Here is a 20422-nt window from a genome sequence, read left to right as displayed (position 1 = left end):
CTGGCATTTAGACTACGGTGTTCAAAAGCCTGCTTTTGAAAAACTTCCCCCATTAATGGTGTTATCTTCAACATAAACACGAGTCATTTTTTGTTTGTTCTTCTGACAGGATACTTGATAGTGATGGGAAGTAACTAACTCCAACAGTAAACTTCTGGGAATATTCAAGCTACATATATAAATCCCTGAACTGTGGTTTTCTATATTTTTTTCAGAAACCTGCCCCTAAAATAAAGGTGTATGTGCTTCACAACTAGTCATATTTACAAAGACTGCTACTCAGGTCTTACTTGAACAAATGTCCTTAAGCTTTAGCAGATGCTAATTTATGACGTGTGTCATAAACACAAATGACAACCAGTCTGGCACCTTACTAACTTACACTGAAGTTTCATGTAAAAGCTATGCGATTAATTTGATATGGGAAAACAAGTACCACTCAACATTACCTCGCTTACAAAGTTACAGAAGTTGGGTAAAAGCAAGAGTATACATACTTTTACCCTAAGTATCTTTACTTTTTACTACTGGGCAAATATTTCTGTGGTTTTGTTACCCTCAACACTTGATGGTCCATACTAAGGATTCTGTAGGAATGGAGATCTGTGTGGATAACTCCATAGGGGTTTGGTGTTGCAGCATGTTTGCGCACAGCTGAGCACGCACAGAGACTGAAGCTCTCTGGTTAGCGCTGCAGAGCTAACCAAACGGTGACACCTCACTGACAAACCCCAGCTAGGAGCAACCAGCAGCTTCCTCCCATGCAGCCCCTGCTCCCTGCCCCTCTGCTTCTCCTACCAGGCTAGGCAAGTCCGGGATCTGTCCCTGCGAACTGCTATCTATCACCCACCTATTTAAGCAGCTCTGGCTCATCGAATGGTGGCAAAGCCCTCAATGTGGGCTTCAGGCACAAAGAAGGGCAAAGGCCTTAGATCAGATGAGATGATAATCCGGGTTGTGAAGCAAGATGTGTGAAGGACCATGGCAAGGTGACTGTACTGGCATGGTCCCCTGCTGCAAGTCTTGCTAACTGGTGAGTGGGGACCAAGCTTCTTTTTGCTGCCGAGCATAAAATGGGATCATGGTGAGAGGTGCGAGTATCTCTGGCAAGGACTAGCAGGCTAGATACTGTATTTCTAATACATTTACTTTGACATTCTTTTGAGGAATACATGGAGAAACTGACAATTGTTTATGTTAGTTTACATGTTCCCTTGTTCTCATTACATTAAACGTATCTGTAAGAAGGGTTTGCTTAGCATCCCCGGAAAAAAAAAAGTGTTCACATTCTTTAGGTCTGACCCGTGGTAAGGAGAGGGAGGATTAGAGAGTATCAGCTACTGACCATATGGAAGTTTTGAATGATATAAATTCAGAGGTTCAGACCAGCTGAACCAAAATTAAAATGTACATGTAAAAAATGAGTTAGATAACAGGAGGGAGGACAGAGAGAGCCAGGAGTGGGGAGTCGCGCTGAGGTGCGGGACGGAGGCTTTCAGACTAGCATGTGGCGTTTCCGATGGAGGGCAAGATGGTCAGAACGGGAGAAGCTGCGGTCACAGTCTGGACACTGGAAAGGTTTGATTCCAGTGTGTTTTCGGAAATGTCTTGTGAGTTCATCAGACCGAGCAAACTTCCATGTGCATCCTTCCCATGTACATTTGTAGGGTTTTTCTCCTGCAAAAAGAAAAAAACAAAACAAAATTTTTTTTGAAGACAGTTAAGGTTAAAATTTTAAGCTAATGTTCTTGAAAACTACTGTCTCCAAGATAAAGTCACACGTCCGTCCCTCAAAAATATAGTGCTTCATAAACCACTACAGGGCAAGCAAGAGAAAATGAAATTAAATCTTTTAATGTTTTAACTGACTCTCTGCCAACCCCCACCCCCCCATACCTACACTGTAGTCTTGATTTCCAGCTCTTTTTTGATTTTTGTATTGGGAATTGAATCCAGGGCCTTCATACTCAGCTATATCATGAGCCCTTTTTATTTATATTTTTAGAAGTTTTTCAGACAATGTCTTGCTAAGTTGCCAGGTGAGACCTGACCTTGTGATCTTCCTGCCTCAACTTCACAGAGTAACACTAAAGCCAGCTATCTCCAAGTCTTAATCCCACTCAGGAGCTTAATTATTTGTAGTACTACACTATACTATAAGTTCAAATTGAAAGTTTGTGGCATTTTCTAAAAATACGAAGTGTCTTATCAATTAAAATGTGTTAGGGAATTCAATATCCTATTTTATGTTTTAGTCAGTAATAATTATTCCTAAGCACGTTTTAAATGTGTAAGTACTAAAAACATAGTAATTCCTCCCCTTCTTTCAGAAGCCATGTCTTGGGCTGGGGATTTAGCTAAGTGGTTCTGGCACCTGCCTTGCAAGCGCAAGGACCCGAGTTCAATCCCTGGTACCAAAAGGAAAGAAAGAAAGAAAGAAAGAAAGAAAGGAAGGAAGGAAGGAAGGAAGGAAGGAAAAAAAAAAGAAGCCACATTTCTCCTACAAGACAATGTAATTTACAGGTTTGCAGCTGAAGGCCCTTGTGGGAAAATGGTAGGGAGGGCCAGCGCGAACACAAGCTCAGGCCAACGGCAGTGAGAGGAGAATTTCACACCAGAGCCTGAGGTGAGATAAACCACCTTTCAAAACACTTTTGTATGATTTCCTTAAGATGTTTTCCTACTAGAACATTCAGGAACATTGGTAGCGACTGCACATTTTCTCTACCTATGTAACAATGTCCCTATGCTCTGGCTGCTTACTGTATTTAATGCTGACCAAGATGGAAGATTTCCTAGAACAATTATAGTAGACAATGACATAGGAACTCTTTCAAATTTAAACATATTCACTTTATTTCCTTTAAGGATACTTCTATTTCAATTCTACTTGCATGAAACTATTCCGTTTTTTGGTTCTGCAGAAGAAATGGTCTTTGCTATCATAAATTTTATCATTACATACATTAAAAGAGAGCCCAGAGCAAGGCCACATCCCTGACAGTGAGAGCCCTCTCCCCTCCTCCCAAGCAGTGGAGGCTCCATCCCTTTCTCCCTCCTAACTGGAGAAGATGGAACTAAAAGGAGGCATGAGGGGTCTGGCTGGAGGGATACACTGATTCCATTTTTATCACTATAAAGGTTAATATTTATGAAAAACTACTCTTCACGACCAACACAGCCATTTTTAGATGACTATGACAACTTTTGAGATGCCTAGAAAACTTTCATTATTCACACCAAGTATCCCTTATCCCAAATGCTGGGAACTAGATGTGTTTCAGGTTTAATTTCTTCAGACTTTAAATCCAGAAATCCAAAGTGCTCCAAAAATCTAAAATTTTCCAACTGTTCTGTTGGTTCCCCTAAAGTTGAGTTTCAAAGCATTTTGGTTCAGATTAGGGCTGCTCAGCCTGTATCAATCTTTAAAAGCCAAAATGCTCACTTACACATTCTACACTAATACTTCTTAAGACAGATGAAGGCAGCTTGGGGTTTCTAATACCTGTATGTGTTCTTCTGTGTGCTTTCAAGTGGGAGCTTTTAGTGTACACTTTGTTGCATCCATCATAGTCGCATCTGTGTATCCTCCGCTTCCTTTGTGTGTCTGGGGATTCCACAGGCAAAGGTCTCTTCCCAGGCTGCACAATGACTGAAGGGTGATTCCTGTGAAGGCCAAGGTTAATGAAGAGTGTTAAGTGAAATGTTGCCTTTTCTTCAGTCTACTAAGAGCATTAACAACACTGGGCAAAACTAAACAAACAAAAAACCCCAACAAAATGAAAAGAAATTAGCCGATCAACCCGAGAAGCACTGCTATATTCATTCAACAAACATTTAGTGAGCACCTACCATGAGCCAGGCACTGTGCTTGGCAACCAGGACACAAAGATGAATAAAAACAGGGTTCCTGCCCTCGAGGAGCTCACACTCTAGGGGGAGACAGACATGGAGATAAGTAATGATATCAAGAAGGGTTAGGTGCTATGCTAGAAAAGAGGTGCTGAGTGCTGGGACAGGCTCTCTGCCACAGTAAAAACCTATTGCAGAACTTCACAGTACATGGAATGCTGGACACTAGACTATGCATTTCCATGCGCTGTACTTTCAAGATGGTTCTTTAGAAAAAAAAAATGCTACGTTGCAGGCAACCACATTACAGGTTGTATCTGTCTTTTGGCATTTATACACACTAAGTGGAATTTAGTTTCCATCTCTTAAAGACCATTGATTCATGTTTAATTTTCAAATTCTGGCTCTTTTGGCATTGCTGTCTTCACCAACTCGAGCCTTTACTGTCACTGCTGTATGAGGAAGAGCCCCAGTGTGGTCTTAGGGAGGCCAGGAAGCCTGTCACTCATGACAGCAGCTCCTGTCATGTGCCTGACATCTTTACTTTCCTGATTCCCTCAGAGTTCTGAATTTGGGCAATCTTCTAATGGCGAATCTGCATAAAATCCTGCCAGGTGTCATTACTATAAACTATCTTGTTCTGAAAAAGAAAGGTGGCAAAAATAAAAGGCAGAGTGGGAAAAGCATGCAGTATTTTCAGGCTTCCCTACTAATTAATACACATCATTAAAAAGTTCTAATCCATTCATTCATTCATTCACTTCTGGATGACTGATTACTTGCTATCTTACAAGTTTTTGTAGCTGGCCTCCAACTATAAAGACTTCTTTCTTGGCTGGATGTGGGGACACATGCCTATAATCCTAGCACTGCAGAGGCTGAGGCAGGAGGACTGCCCCAAGTTTGAGGCCAGCGTGGGATACACAGTGAGGGGGGAAAAAAAAGGAAAGGAAAGACTTTCTTTTTTAAATCACAAACTATAGCTCCTAAAATGTTCCCAAGTATATGAATGAGTGTGTAGAGGGAGAAGATTGGTATAAAGGAATATGACTACATGAGGCAGCTACTCAAGCTTATAAGACCAAAACAATTAAGTTCAGCTATGAAAATCAAAAGGGAGACCCTGAAATAAAACTTGCTTTTTATCTTGGTAAAAATTACAACACACATCCCTTGGTGATGACTTTTTCAAGCATGATAAGAAGCAAATAGAAAAAGGATGAAAGATGTGCCTATTTTAACTGACTTTACTTCTCACACTTCTATTAGTAAAGAGAACTGTTGGCTGAGTATCACTTTACCTTCCTGCTCTGGTGCCTGAAAGGGAGGACAGAATGATGAACCAATCCAGTTTAGAGACACAGAAAAGCGAACATGAAGAGGCAAGAACTTTAATTACATCTCTACAAATATAGAGAAGTCAAGAGTTTTACAGAATGATGGTTTTTAAAATGAAGCTTAAATTATTTTTTGTATTTTTAAAGATCATTTATAACCCTTTAGTAAAAAGAAAGCTATTATTTTACTTTTTAACTTTAGGAAATAAAACACTGAGAAAGAAATTTAAGGATTAATTTTATCTCGTAAATCTCTGGGATACTCAGATAGCATCCATCCCAGCAGTTTGCCCTCCGTAAAACAAAGATGACAATATCACCGCTTGAAGGCTCTTGTGAGAGACGGTGCCATCTTGGGTTGTTGTGAGTGCTGTACATGAAGCACCTACAATGCACAAATACAACTCAACAAGGCTATCTGATCCTGAAGCTTTTGTTCTAAAGACAGCTTCACGTGTAAATAAATAACAAAAACAATGAAAGGCATGTGATATTCCTTTGAGAGCCCTTAAAAATCAACCTAAAGCTCTACCTGTAGGATCAAGCAAATGGACTTCAAAGCTATAGTCTGCCTTTGAAAGGGAAGGAATTCCTGAGACAAGTGCTGCTGGGGCTGCCTCGCGGCAATGGGACTGGGCACTTAGTTCCAAGTGATGTTTTTCCTGGCTAGCTGGTTTCCTATGTGGGCTGCTACTGGACCCACTCCAAGACATTACTCAATCACATCTGTGAGAGAATTACTTAAAGAGTCTGTGTCCCAGTTGTGGCTAATCTCAATTTTTTGGAGAAGCAAAATACATTTCTTAGGTCAGCATTCAAATAAGCGTATTTCTCATTAGTCATTAAAAGCCACTGAGTATGAGATCACCAAAAGAATATTACTTAAAATAGAGAGGATTTTCTTTTGAGCATTATTCAGATTACGGGAAGCTGCTTTTAAATATTCTTCTGTATTCAGAATAGCCTAGACTTCAGCCCAACACTTTCTCAGTCGATGGACCCCTCCCTCCCTACGCAGGCACTTGGCCTTTCTTTCTCACTTGGGCAGATCAATTACAAGTGCACATCACACTGCTAGCTACCTTGCCAGAGAGCTCTCACAACCAGGAGGAGCAATTCAGCCTACAAGATATGTCCATTCTGTGTTCGTTTTCACCTGAGTGTTTGTATGGGTGCAACCACTCAACTATGGATAAGGTGGCAGGGAGAGCACTCATTCTGAAGCAGGAGACCAAACCCAGGTCTTGGAGTCAATGTGTTATCACAGGTGAGTTACCTAACGTCTTGACTTGTCTGCCTCCTCCATGCCTATTGCAGGGAAATGCAATGACTCTTTTGAAAATACTTGGAAATATTTTTGGGCAGTGGGATGGATATGTAACTGTAAGTGCAATAAAGTCCAACTCTAAGAGTAGACACTCTCCTGTTGTAGCTGGATAAGGAGATTCAGGCTCTGCACCATCTATCAGGGAGTGTATGGCAGTGCCCCCCCCTCCCCGATTAAAAGACTAACTTGGTGGTGCTACTATATGAGCTATGACAAAGGACACATCTACAGCATACCTGAAATCATCAGAAAAATAGCTGTTCTAGACAAGACTTCACATTCTAATGCAAAGTAGTGTGAGGGAGAGAGTACAGAAAGAAGATAAAGGCGGGCGAGACGTTTACTCAAGTTGGAGAAAAAGTGATATGCGGAAAAATAATGGGAGGAATTGTTTGCCTCTGTACCAGGAAGCTAGCTGCTAAACCCAATGTTGAAGCACCACGACATGAGATGACTATGATAACAATTACAATAAAAAATGAAAACAAAGAGGAAACGGGCAGCAAGATTAAGTGATTAGTGCAAATTTGGTGGAGCAGAGCTGGACCCAAAAGCCATCTTTTCAGCTACTACAAACACAGCCTCCATCATAAGCACTGGGAGAAGTCAAGGACCTTTCCAGTGACCAACCCTATGGTGGATATTATTTAACTGTCATGTGGCTCCATTCTGTCAGAGCAAGTGTGCAGATGCTGACTGATACAGCGCAACCTTCCTCGTAGGATAGCAGTTCTACAGGACAGTGGATGTGCTATGACTCGACAGGGTTAAAGAGCAAGTATAAAGAGATCTTTCAGCGCTGAGTGTCTCTGAGTTGTGCAGGCGACCTTCTGTTGCCAGCACTGCTTTCAGGACTTGTTTTGGAGTCTCTCTTGGGTCTGTGGTTGCCCTACAGATTTTGTTTAAAGATATTCCCATAATCTATACACTACACTTGATTAGAAGTTAACAAATGGAAGGATTGTGTGAGTTCACATGACAACTTTTCATGATCTAGACTTGCATGAAATATATAGAACACCAAGTTCCATCCATGCAAAGAACTGCACGTATGCAGAAAGAAACCACGTAAACAGTCTGAAGAATGAGAAACACCAAAAATCGTTGATGGGGTAAAGTGCAAAATCTTCGGCGATTACTCCAATGAAAGTTGACGTAACCGTTGCCACACGTTGTTCATGTTAACAGGGAGTGCATTGTTTTTGGAGAGATTCTCCCATCTTGACCAGAGGTCCTGAGCCACAATGCCCAGTGGCTGTCACATACCACAGAACACTTCTGGTCATCCACAGCATATCACATGTTTGCAATCCTGTGCTTCCATTCCAGACCCCGAGATGAAGGATATCACACAAAGGCTGTTTACACCTAAATATACTTACTCTTGCAATAACGCTTGCGGGGGGGACACTGAGTTCATTAAAGGGGGTGTCATTTCTTCAGGATAATAATCTGTCCTCTGTGGTTCGGTCCCAGGTTCTATTTTAATTTTTTTCTGTAATATAGGCTTCTCATATGATTCAATTACAGGTACTAAAAAAAACAAAACAAAAGTCATTCTACGTACAAGTTAACACTTTCAGCTTTTAAAAGATCACTACACAGCTCCTACTGACAACACTGATGAATATTTATTTGCTTATGGCAAGATTATACAGGGAATGACTGTTAAAGAGATTCTCCTTTCTCCCAACCAATACTGTGCCAACAGGCAGCAATTTAGGACCTAGACTTCTAAGACACAAATACCCTAATGATTCTTCCTTACAAATGTTGGCTATCTCTTTCAATCCCTCAGACACCAGTCAGTAAACAGGGTGGCTTTTAAAAGCTAGCAATTATCATCACAATCAAAAAGTATTTATTAAATGTCCTCTGTTCCCAGAATCATTCTGTATTCAATAAAGTAAAACTGAAGTACAGCTTCTTCCTATCCCTAAGTCGACAACTGTATAATATGGTAATCATCAGGGTATTCAACAGACAGCCTGATTTGTGGGAGTTCTTCCAATACTGACCCTTCAAAACAAAAACAAGGCAACGTTTTAGACAGACGATTTTCTCTGGAGAGCTCAAGGGCTTTGCATTTTGCTCTCCCACCCAGGCTGGGGCACGGAATGTTAAGGATGTTAAGGAAGTACAACAGCATGAAGCTGTGGTGTTTTTTTTTTTTTTTTTTTTTTTTTTTTACCTTGCATGCTGCTGCTTGAATTTTCCATTTCCTCTGACAAGGAGACCATGAGCGGCTGCTGGAGGTGGCTGGTGTACATAAAGGGGACAGGTTGCACCACGACTGGCTGGATGACGGGCAGGATGCCTGGGCTCCGGATTCCATGCCTTGAGAGGGCGGCTGCCATTACTGGGGGCATGGACAGCGGCATGCTGAAGGGCTGGACGCCTGGTGAGGAGGGTGAGTACTTTTTAATTGGCGGGCTAGAAGAAGGCATGCTCAGCCCCGGTGATGATCTCCGGTGTGAGGAGAACTTCAGGGAGGAGGGAGAACTCCCAGCCGAAGGAGGTGAGCCACGCTTGTTCACTGTGAGGTCCACTGGCTCCATCTGTATTCCGTGCGACAGGCCTTCTGGGGTCTGGAAGAACTTATCAGGCAACGGTGTGGAATAAATGACCCCATACTTGCTGGGCTTCATGGACTCCATGTAATTAGATGGGTAGGACTATTGGAAAAGAAAAAAAAAAGGAAACGTGTGAACAGTGAAATGAGAAGTATATGTGCTTGAGATATGAATTAAGATATAAATACCAAGGTGTTTTTGACTATATGGGCTTTGAAGAGTTGCTGAGATATATACTCGATCCTCCTCAAAAAAGGATAAGAGAAAGATGGTCTAGCAAGCATTGGAACTAATGTCAATGCAGTTACTGGGTCATATGGAAAATCTGAAATTTAATTCTAAGATTCCCACGTCTCATGTGAAGGTCAATACCTGGCAAGGTCCTAACACTGGTAATATCACAAGCCTTGTGGGCCTTTATTGCTGGGAGTTGGCTTCAGAGATCACCGAGAATCAGCCAAGCCACACTAACTTCATCACTTTTCTTATGGCAGGAAAAGCTCTCTAGCTTTGGCATCTCTAACCTGTGTTGGATACGTAACATTTCATACTTCTCACGACAGGTTTTTGTCTAGTGAGGAGAAATGTGATAGTTCTTTTTGATGGACTTCCAATGGTGAGCAATCCATGCCTAGGGTGGCCCATAATTCTAGTCTGTCTGGGGGTCTGCCCTGGGTTTAGCTCTTGAAGTCCCAGAAATCTCATCTCTGGCAAACCAGGATGGTCACTCACTCTCCTCACCTATGTACTCAAGGTCACCCTCCCTAGGGCAATTCTGTCCTTGAATCCAACTTTTATGATTTGGAGGTAATACCAGCTCATGACACAACCAAGAAAATGCACCACTGGGACCTTATAATTAAACAGCCTAAAAGCACTATTAATTAATTTCTTGGCTTCCCTGGCCCTTTCATGGCTACTGTGTACACCATAATAATTATGAGAGAACAGTGCTTCTGTCTTTACCTAGTTTTGATGTCAGTTTCTCACCCTTATGTTTTGTTTTTTTCTGCCATTTCTTTCTTTATCAAGATCATAATAATCTGTGTAACCTCCCAATACAAGTGATGCCCACAGTAAGGTGCACACCTCACTGGGGGCACCTACAATGCTTACAGCTGGGACATGAGGGAGGAACATGTATTGCTTTAAAATAGTTATGTGTTTACTTCAATGTGCAGGCAAGACAAGTTATACTTTGCACAGTCATGACATAAAGTTTCCTTTTACAATAAATTTATGTTAAAAAACTATAAAAGAAGTCATGAAAAATGGCTAACTGAAGTAAGTGCACATGTTCTAAGACTGCAACTTATCAAGGTGGTACTGATATTTGTTTCTTTTTTTTTTTTCTTCAGTACTAGGAATCAAACTCAGGACCTTGTGCTTGTAGGTGCAGCACAACTGCACTAAATCCCTTGCCCAAGGTAGTACTGAATACCCACCTCCTGGGAGGGTGTGAGGTAAAAGTTAAAATTGGATCTGATGAGATAACATCTATAATGAGCTTAAGGTAAGGCTCAGCACACCAGGAGGTAGAAGAGTCCCTTCCTGTCCCTTATACAAGAGCTGCACGCTATTATGGGCTGTCAGGCTCTAAATAAGCCTTCTCAAACTTTCATTTGCATTCAATTCCACATGGGCATCTGCTAAAAGTGCACACTTTGAACTACTAGGGATTTAGCCCAGTGTACCATAGACCACCATTAGAATATCAAGGCTCTAAATGACAGAGGTGTAGAATAAATTAATAAAGGTCAATTGAGAGAAAAGAATCCTAACCATTAATATAACTTAGAAATGGGCCAGAAGGAAATAAAATATATATAAATTTTTAGTACCAGCTTTGGGCTTTATGTTGAGGATTAAAGGGGAAACAGACGATTTCTACCTTACTTAGAACCAGGCACACAGAAGTACAACACAAAAAGTGAGAGGTCCAAAAATTATGGCAACATTAACATTAAATATTAGATATATTAAAATTTAAATATTAAAAGAGGCATTACTAAAAGAAGTATGAGGCTCATTAAAAATATTATAAATTATGTACTATGAAGGTTTCAGGAAGTAACTAAATATAAGAAAGAGAAAAATTTTTTAGTTGTAAAATTTAATGTGCTTCATGTAATTCTCCAAAGGGCAAAAGCTCTAGTACTAGCAAGTAACCTGAGGAAAGTGCAGGGAGCAGTTTCTCCTCACCAAAATAGGGCTTTATTTTCAGCCCTATTTTTCCAAGACCTCCCTATGACCTAGATTTTAAGGCCATACTTTTACCGCTGTCATCGCTGGATTTTTTTTTTGTCCATGGTACGAGTTTAAGGCCAGTAGGAATTTAGAACCTGGGGAACCTGCAAATTTTATATTGTTAAACTTCTCGTGCTATCAAGATAGAAAAAGCCACACATTAAAGTACATTTTACAAACAGAATACACAGTTTCTTTTAGAGTTTGCTCTCAAATGAACAGCCCCACCCCTACAATGACTGTGTTTATTCTGAAGTACCAGGCTAAGCACACGGAGACATATTTGGACAGATACCCAACCCCAAGTGTGTGTAATTAACTCTTTCCAGCCCAACTGCCTCACAAAAAGGTGAAGAAATAAGGTCTTCCAAACTGGCTCAGTGACACATTTTCTCACAGTGTTTATCAGAACCAGCTCTAAGGCTGGTTTATTTTAATTATTTGGGTGGAGCACTTAAACTACTCAATCAGCTGGTGACAATCTGGTTCGCCATAGTGTAAGGGCTGATGCTACGCTCCATCTGGGTGTGCCTCGGGCAGACACGCCGGCTAACAGAGCTTGCTGTGGTTCCAGTCCATCCCTATCTTCTAGCCAAGCAATGCAAATAGGCGTGGCTGCACTGGACCCAAATCCAAATGGAGGCAAGTGTTAATGAAGCAGAACATCTGTGTGTCATTTGTCGGTGGTCACGGAGGACACCCAGTGTCCCCGTGTTCCAGAACACAACAGCCCAAAGACAAGACAAGCAAGGGGCCACACCCTCCCTGCCAACAGCCCCATCACAGGAGACCAGTCTATGTCCCTAAACTGTCTGTTCCTAGGGCCAGTGCCTTCCTCCAGCGGTGACAGGCATTCGGATGTGCACACCTCTGGTGGGGATTTATTTGCTGAGAGATGTCTCTCCCTGGCCTGTGGAGGAGGCTCACTGGCTGCAGCCTGCAGATACTAACTCGCTGTCTTACAGGTCTTCACTCCTCACAAAGCTAAGGACAGTGCCAATACAGCAATTCTTCCAAATCTTAAAAAACGATGGGGCAAAGGTCAAAAGTTTGGGTAATTTCTTAAGTGTGCAGCTATCACTTTATACTAAAGTGAGGATTTCTATAGTTTCTTATTTCACTGGGAAGGGTTCTGGTGAGTTTTCCATTTCAGGGTAACTGAAGAGGGCTGGGCAACCGAATGAAACAGGGATGTCTCCATTTTACTACTGGTTAATATGACAACAGGGAGCATCCATGACAGGCGACACAGAGGAATCCTCAGGCCAAGGGTGGGGCTGGAACACAGGAAAGCGTGGCACACACTCTGGAGAGCAATGTCCTGCACCTCTGGGTAACCGAAAGTAGAAGTCTCCTTTCAAAAGCTGCCAGAAGATTCTGTTAGGATGGAACAGGGCAAACCAAACCATTCAGGACCTCTCAATGCACAAGGAATCCAACTAGATGAGCATATTCAATAAAAAGAAAAAAAGAAAGAGAAGAACGTGCTTTCTTAAAAAGTAACCTTCCCACAGGAACAGAGGAAGAAAAGATTAGTTTTAAAAGTCTGAGCAGTTTCTACTTTATTTTTTTACAAATTATTTTCTTCCTGACTTCCCAAATCAAATTCTATTTCAACCCTTTGAGAAGTGGTAAAAACAATTTCTTTGCATGTGCATTTTGTATATATATGCTATTTCATATTTTACAGACTTAAAAATGTAAGACTCAGGGCACTACTGGTGATTCTGCTAACACCAGGTACGAGCATAAGTAGCAGAGACGTAGGGCACAGGCCTTCTGTGCCTCACTGTAAAAAAGTTTCAGAGCACAAGGTTGAGCAGAGGACACTCTGAGAGCGTATGTTCTGGTAAGAGCGAAATGACACTTCCTCTAAGCCATGTAAAACACCAAATAAGCGACTGCTTCTGTTGGGTTCTCCTTTTAATGGGGTGGTGTGGTGGTGGTGGTACTATATGCTATTTTTATTCATGTGAGATTAAAAAAAAAAAACTTACAAATGTCCCATGCTGCCTTAATGTTTACAACGTATACTTAAACAGTCAAAGACTTTGACCTTTAGGTCAGGCTGAACTGAAAAAAGGCGGGGGGGGGGCAATAAATTAGATTTAAGAAAGCAGGGAAGACAGAATTTAAGGATTTACGAGTGGAAGCCAAAGCTTTCTATTTAATTTTCTTTTTATTTTTTATTTAATTTTAAAAGTAACAAACTCTGTATTTCTCAAATGTTTCAATTAATGGGGATTTTGCTGAGTTAAACCCCTTCATTGTAGGACTGACATTAACTTTTGGTGAAACTATCTAATTAAATTCTTTAAGTGTCAGCTGAAGCTGAAAACTGGTACATGAAGGAGAAAAAGATCATTAATTGCAAAAATATGTATATACATATTTTAACTTCATGTATTAATACGAGTTACAACATTGCCAGTTTAAGTTACTTGCAATTCATTTTATTTCCCCCTTTTTCAGTTAAGTGCATTTCCTTGTGCTTAATTATTTTGTACCAATTTAGCAATGCGGATCTTCATTTTAGCTTGAAATTAGGCTCTTGAGCCATATCTTCATGCTTGATTAAAAGCACTGGAAGTACACCAAAGAGTAAAATGCATCACTGAGGGTTCTGCATCATTTATAAAATTAATCATATCCTTCAGTAGTAAAACCTATTCACATTTCAAGGATATAATTAATGGGGAAGTTTTTTACTTTAATTTTTCTCTAAGATGATCATGTAATAGTTGGGGGGAAAGGGGTTGACAAATGACAGTGCTGAATACCATAAGAAATAAATGTAGTCTTTTGATTAATAAGATTTTCATTGCTCAGTTGTTAAATTCAGACGTGCGGTTATCTGGTTATCATGTTGCAAATATTATTTCCTTAAAGATGTTCTGACTTAACTTTTTATTTCAGACACTGGTAAATACTTTGCTGCCTTCCTAATACCCATGGCAACGCAGTTCCAAGGGCCTCAGAATGACCCCCATGTCTTGTATAAACATTTTTGGCAGGAATCTCACAGCCAGTGCATCAGGATGATCTAATTTTGCAAGCGTTTCATTACCAACCTTCAGATACGGAATGTAAGCCAAGTTTTCCCCCTTGTGCATATTTTCCAAGCCCGTGGAAGAAAAGAGCAAGGGAGTAGAAGCCTTGCCTTGTTGTTCGGTATTCACTATGCCCAATCCCCTTAATCTAAACCACCCCTGCTTTGAAATCAGACACCTCTGTGTTACCCGTGCATCAACACCATGAGGAGAGCCTTGTACCTACAGAAACACCTGGACTCATTACTGGATCCCTGGTAGCCTGACAATGCCTCGGTGCCAGCTCACAGAGGGACTGGCTGAGCACTGAGTGTTGAAGGGTAATGCCAGTTCCCTCCCAGCCACATTCACCCCAGCGAAACTTTCCAGGAAGTGATTCTGTCCCCACAGCACAGTTCTTTCTCTTGCAGTTTTCTCCTCAGTCACCTTTCATACAGCCTCAGCACCACAACTATTGTCCACAGTTGTTAAAGCAAGTCACTTCATTGTGAAATATTTTTACATACCAAAGCTGAATTTTTATAAACCTACTACTGTCAGGACCAGGGGTTTACTTGGGCCTAAGTTGCATGTTGAGGGACTTCATATCTGGAGGGTGTGGGGTACAGGTCTTAAGAAAGCACAGATCCCAGTTATTAAAGCATACACAGCTTTAGGAGGGAACACACCTTACTGGTTACTGGGGCTTCACTGGGAAACTGCATGCTGAATGCCTGTCAAGTAATGAGCAACTCTAGGGTATAACACAAAACACAATGCTGTCATCACTCAGAATAAATAAGGAGAAGGTTTCAGTTGTGGAAAACTTACCACCGAGACAGGGTCCATGGCCTCTTGCTTGACAGGGACTGGGTCAAACATGAGCATTCTTTTAGTTAAACCTTCTAGGGTGTTCTGGTGTTCGGCCTAGAAAACAAAACAAGGTGTCCATCTAAATCCTGAGGTCACTTTAGATATGAGGTAGTAAGAACATTTGTTTATTTTTTGTTTTCTGAGACAGGGTCTAAGTATTCCAGGTTGGCCTTGAGCTGTGATCTTCCTGCATCAGCATCCCAGAGCCGAGATTACAAGTGCCTGGCTTTAACCTAGTAAAAATAAAATACACTCCTTCTCACCCCCAGAATGGCTGCAATTGTTTCTCTTACCTATGAAAGATGTCATTTTATATAATTAAAACCACACTTGATGGTCGGTCACAATCAGATGAAAGCCAACTGGTATTTCTAACTCAAATGCATAAACCCTGATTTTTTTTTGAACAATATATACAGCTCTGAGAAGCAGGCTTGCTGTGCAGTTCAGCAGTTTACATTATACACGATTGTTAAACACTCTCCTTCCTCTTTCCCCTTACGTACATCACAGAAAAGTTAAAGGGAAAAAAAAGACAAGCAAAAAGAAAACTTAAGAGCCAACTGTTATTAATACCTTTCCTTGTAATCCCACCAAAACCTTCTAAGTGGGTGCATACCATCAAAATCAATGCATTGCTGTATGAACCGATCAGTTTAACATCACTTTTTACTGAACACTTGGGCTGCTTCTAAATTTTGACCATCACAAAGGGCAATGAGCCTCTTTACTTTTGCATCCTCCTGCCCATCCTTCCTTTATCTCTAAGATAAACTTTCTGAAGGAGAACTCTAGTGTGAGAAGCCCGTTAAACATAAAACATTTTACTGGTTACAAAATGACATTATTTTTTATTCTAAGTTGACTTAATTACTGAAGTTGAATTCTTTTCCCTTACCGCCAACTCCATTTACACGTCTTTGGAAAATGCCAATTTAGGTCTTGACCTCTCCCATGATACTTTTTTGTTTTCTAAACACTTTTAATATACAAAGAATTTCTAGATTGACCTCTATTTGAAAAATCAGCAGAAGTACCAGGTTTTGGGTTACTTCCTATATTTCAGTATTAAAACTCCTCCCATCTCCACAGCAGCAATCCTGTAGCTGGTTTTGTCTGTGCTCTATGGATGGTTACACTAAGGCATCTTCCCATACAATTACAGAAGCAATACCCCACGGTTCTCACGCCTTACTGCTTGGCTGAGTCTCATGACAACACGTGAATTTCATCCACATCTCAACGTAAGGCTCTGAATTTAAAATTGCATTTTCCTACATCACAGCATGCATTATTATCTGCTAATACAATGGGACACCACGCTGCTGAAATCTATGGTGCTACTACCCTCTTATGTAACAAACTAGCCAGTGAAAAATGGATGATTTCATAACGAAGGATGAAAACCCTTTTTTGTCTCGGGATCTGTTATTAACCAGACCCAGCCTAGCAGCTGTACAGATGGTCACGACTCCCAGAACTGTTGTCCATGCCCCACACTGGCCCATAAACGAGAGGTGGGATCTCCTGCTTACATCACTAAGATCTGGAGCAACCCCACCCTTGGATGGTTAGGCTGCAGCCTCCCACCAATACCTCCCATACATTGAATTAGGTCCTACAGAGGCATCTATTCCATTAGATTGTTTATGGATGCAAATCCTTCCATGTAAGGGCACTCATTCTCAGATGTGAAAGAGCCCTTTGCTAACACACCTAGCTTTAAATTTCAATTCCTTCACTCTTAAATTAAAACCTGGATAAAATTCAGTTCAAAAGTTAACAGCAGCCCGCACCCTGTATGACAGCCTGGAAAAACCTGTCACCTTGCAGGTGTATTAGAAGAGCTTTGAGCCGCGCAAGCATCTCCACACAGGGTACCTCGGACTCCTGGCCACCAGAAACTGCAGCACAGAATAAATTAAAATGACGGATGCCGGAGTTCTTTGGGTTCAAATTCTAACTCTACCTTGCAGCTCAAATAGGCCTTAATGACTCTGTCTAATGGCAATGATTATTGTCTATGGCAATGACTATTGAATCCACTTAGAAATGAATTACACATTGACCTGTTGTATCTTTCATCACTAAGTCATTATTTAAATCACTACTGTCCTTTAATTTTTCCATTTTCTCTAAATTTAAGGAAACTGGTGCTTTAAGACTTATAAAACTAAGATAAATATAAAATCTAATGTAAACCACTGTTCCTAACAAAACCTAGTTTGCTTTTATTATGGACTATAAAGGCATGTTTATTCATTCAGAACTGTACTTCAAAGTAATTCAAATACTGATGAAGGAATTTTTCTCACGATAGAACTATTTCAGCTAATAAATGAAGGAGGAATGATGAAATTAGAACACCTCGTTTTGAACCTCCTAGCTAAATAAGGCATCACTGAATAAAAAAATCTGTGCAAAATTCAAGTATCACAAGAACAGAACCAAATTCTCCATCCATCTACATGTTAACAGCACTTTGTTAATCTGGTAGCTTTAACAACTTAAATTACATACTTTTGGTGACAGTCACAGGACATGAGACACAAAAAGATGAATGTCTGAAATGATATATCTTAAACTATTAACAAAAACTTCTTGGGAGTGGGAGGGAGGCAGCTTTATATACTTATGTGGCAATTTTAATTCTATAATTAAAACTATTAAAAGCAATAGAGGGAAACTAAGGAAGGTACCAAAGAAGAGAATGAAACACATTAATATATAACAGGGCTTTGCTTATTTATTTGTAAAAAATTTCTACACTTTGTATCAACTACTTTTGCCATTGGTTTAGACTGAGCTCTGGTCTAGAACCAGAAGTCAGACTGCAAGGTCTTTAGATTGCTTTCCACACAAATGAGAAGTAACAAGTACTAGAAGAATGTGGGTTTCTAAACTTGGTGGCCTTTGTTACCCCTGGGCAACTTAGTGCTCTGAGATACTATAATTTTTAATTAAAACTACACTGGCAGCAATCTTAACTATCACCAGTAGGTGGTGCACTGCAATAAGTCTTAGCGCCCAGGATGCTGGCAATAGAATTTATCAACTTCAGGGTCTTTAAACCTGTCTTTTAACTAAACTGAGGAATCACTTTATGTGGATATCAGAAATGAGGAAGCCTCAAATGTGGTTCTCCTTTTCCTTACTATTTTCCAGTCATGAATGCATTTACATCTTATATTTAACCATCTTAGCAGAAATCAATAAATTAAGTAATCCCAGGATAACTGCACTGCATTAAAAAAAAAAAAAAAAAGAAGCCAAGACTTAACAAAAAACAACTTCTAAGTTACTGAGATGTTTAAAAACAAAAATATAGGAATGTTACCATTTCAAAACATTGTTCCATAATTGGAGCAACTATGTTATTTTGCTGGGAAGGACTCATAAAATTGAATGTTTAAAAAAAAAAAGGAAGAAAAAAAATGGCAAGCCTGTAATCCTACCACACTGAGGTAGGAGGATGGCACATTCCAACACAGTGAAAAGATCCTGGGTTCAGTCCCCAGCACTGCAAAAACAAAACAAAAAAGAAGAAATGGACTTCCCCCTTCATGTTCTTTCCACTTATACTTTTCAGATATCAAAATAAGGGTTAGATTTCTGAAAATGCAAAGCCACGATTATGTATTAAAACCTTGGCGAATCATTTACACAGCACTCAGGCAGTATAGCTCTGCTTCAAAGTCCTACACCCAGTAGTCTGTGAGGCCTACAGGACAACCAGTCCGTGAGAAATATGCAATGCTGTACAAGAGGGGTTCTGATGTCACCAAGCCTCCTTGGAAAGCAGCTTGTCTAGAAAGCGGCTCACTACAGAAACACCCTTAGGGAGGACTGCCCCTTCCTCAGAAGTCCAGGGAGAGCAGAAGGAGGGTGTGCAGGAGGCAGCTTTCCCTGTTTCTTGGGGAACAAAGCAAGGCTTGCCTGACATTCTCCCTTTTTATTTCCCTTTCTTTCCTCACCTCCACACAGGGTTCCTGCATTATCCTCCCCAACCCAACCTGACCCCAAGGCTCCCAATTACCTGCTTCCTTCAAAGAAAACCTTTGTTTCCTAGCGGACTTCTGCCAGGTATATACGAAACACTTCCTTTAAACCAACGCCATCTGTGAGTGCTCTTGCACTCTCCCTCCTGAGAGGTTGGATTTTTAAAGGGGGAAGCAAGCATGCTGGCTCCCCCATTCTCTACTCCCCTAGAACTTCTGGGGGAGACCTGGGTGTGTGCTCCCCCGTAAGCAAGCTCTTGTGTTTCTTGGCCAGGAAGGCCAGGCAGGCAAGCAAACATCACCGTGGCTACACTTCCCTTCCTGAGAAACTTTTCTTCTCTCTTCTTTACCCAGACTCTTCAAAAGCTCCAGATGGGTCCAGTCATATGTAATGGCAACTGCCCTTCCTCAAAACACAGGCAAAGGCAACATCTGAGAGTAGCTGGAGACTTCATTAAGAAAAGCTAAATGTGGGCACCTACCTGGAAACGGGTCCTGTTTTCATACCACCCAAGGGCTTCACCTGCCTCAGTCTTCTATGGTTGGTTTGAAAGGAAATAAACTCCACGAGGTATTTCCAAATCTTTGGCCCTCATAAATTAGTTATTTTGCATTAAATGTGTTTTGCAAATGGGAGAAGTTAATTATTTCGTTTCAGATGAAATATAATGATCCAGTGAGCAAACAACCCGCCCTCTCTCCTCTCTCTGCGAACAAGCCACCCAATTTTACTTTCCAGCCTCCACCCATCTGCTCCACCCCATGGAGAGTTGCCAAGGCGAGTCCAACTTGTCCAAACAGGACATGGCTTCAGATAAGACTCTGCCCACACCCTGTACTTCGAAAAGACCCAGTGAAGCAATTGATTTTGTACGTAAATAAGGACAGGTGCAAAGGTAACAAGCAAGCAAAATCCTTCACATTTCCAGACTGGGGCCCAGCAGAGCAGACGTGGGGGTTTGGAAATCCAAACCGTACTCACTTTAGGTCAGTTCTCAAGTTCAAGGGCACCTGGTTGGTAGCCTTCCACACCCTTCTTAAAGAAATTTCAGCAAACTCGAATCATTTTGCCTACTAGAGTTACATGCTTGTTTTCTTCCTTTATGCTCTCTGACAATTTTGTGTTTTCATTTTAAGGGCAAGCAACCTAAAATAAATTGAAAAATACCCACAACCTCTAATCCTG

The 20422-nt window shown here is 40.9% G+C and overlaps 1 protein-coding gene across 1 annotated transcript; it reads right to left on the bottom strand.

The window, feature by feature from the left end:
• Positions 1 to 210: 210 nt before the first annotated feature.
• Positions 211 to 19940, bottom strand: Klf3 (Kruppel like factor 3). The gene is made up of 6 exons (XM_010625088.3): positions 19719 to 19940; positions 15197 to 15292; positions 8708 to 9191; positions 7899 to 8049; positions 3506 to 3666; positions 211 to 1677 (listed from the first exon to the last, which is right to left on the bottom strand). Exons 2-6 carry the CDS (start codon positions 15251 to 15253, stop codon positions 1496 to 1498), a joined length of 1035 nt encoding a protein of 344 aa, XP_010623390.1. The 5' UTR covers positions 15254 to 15292; positions 19719 to 19940; the 3' UTR covers positions 211 to 1495.
• Between the last annotated feature and the right edge of the window lie 482 nt (positions 19941 to 20422).

The sequence above is a fragment of the Fukomys damarensis genome, unplaced genomic scaffold, assembly GCF_012274545.1.
Source record: "Fukomys damarensis isolate Sample0158 unplaced genomic scaffold, DMR_v1.0_HiC HiC_scaffold_35, whole genome shotgun sequence".
Lineage (NCBI taxonomy): Eukaryota > Metazoa > Chordata > Mammalia > Rodentia > Bathyergidae > Fukomys > Fukomys damarensis.
This window is presented reverse-complemented; position numbering and strand designations above follow the sequence as displayed.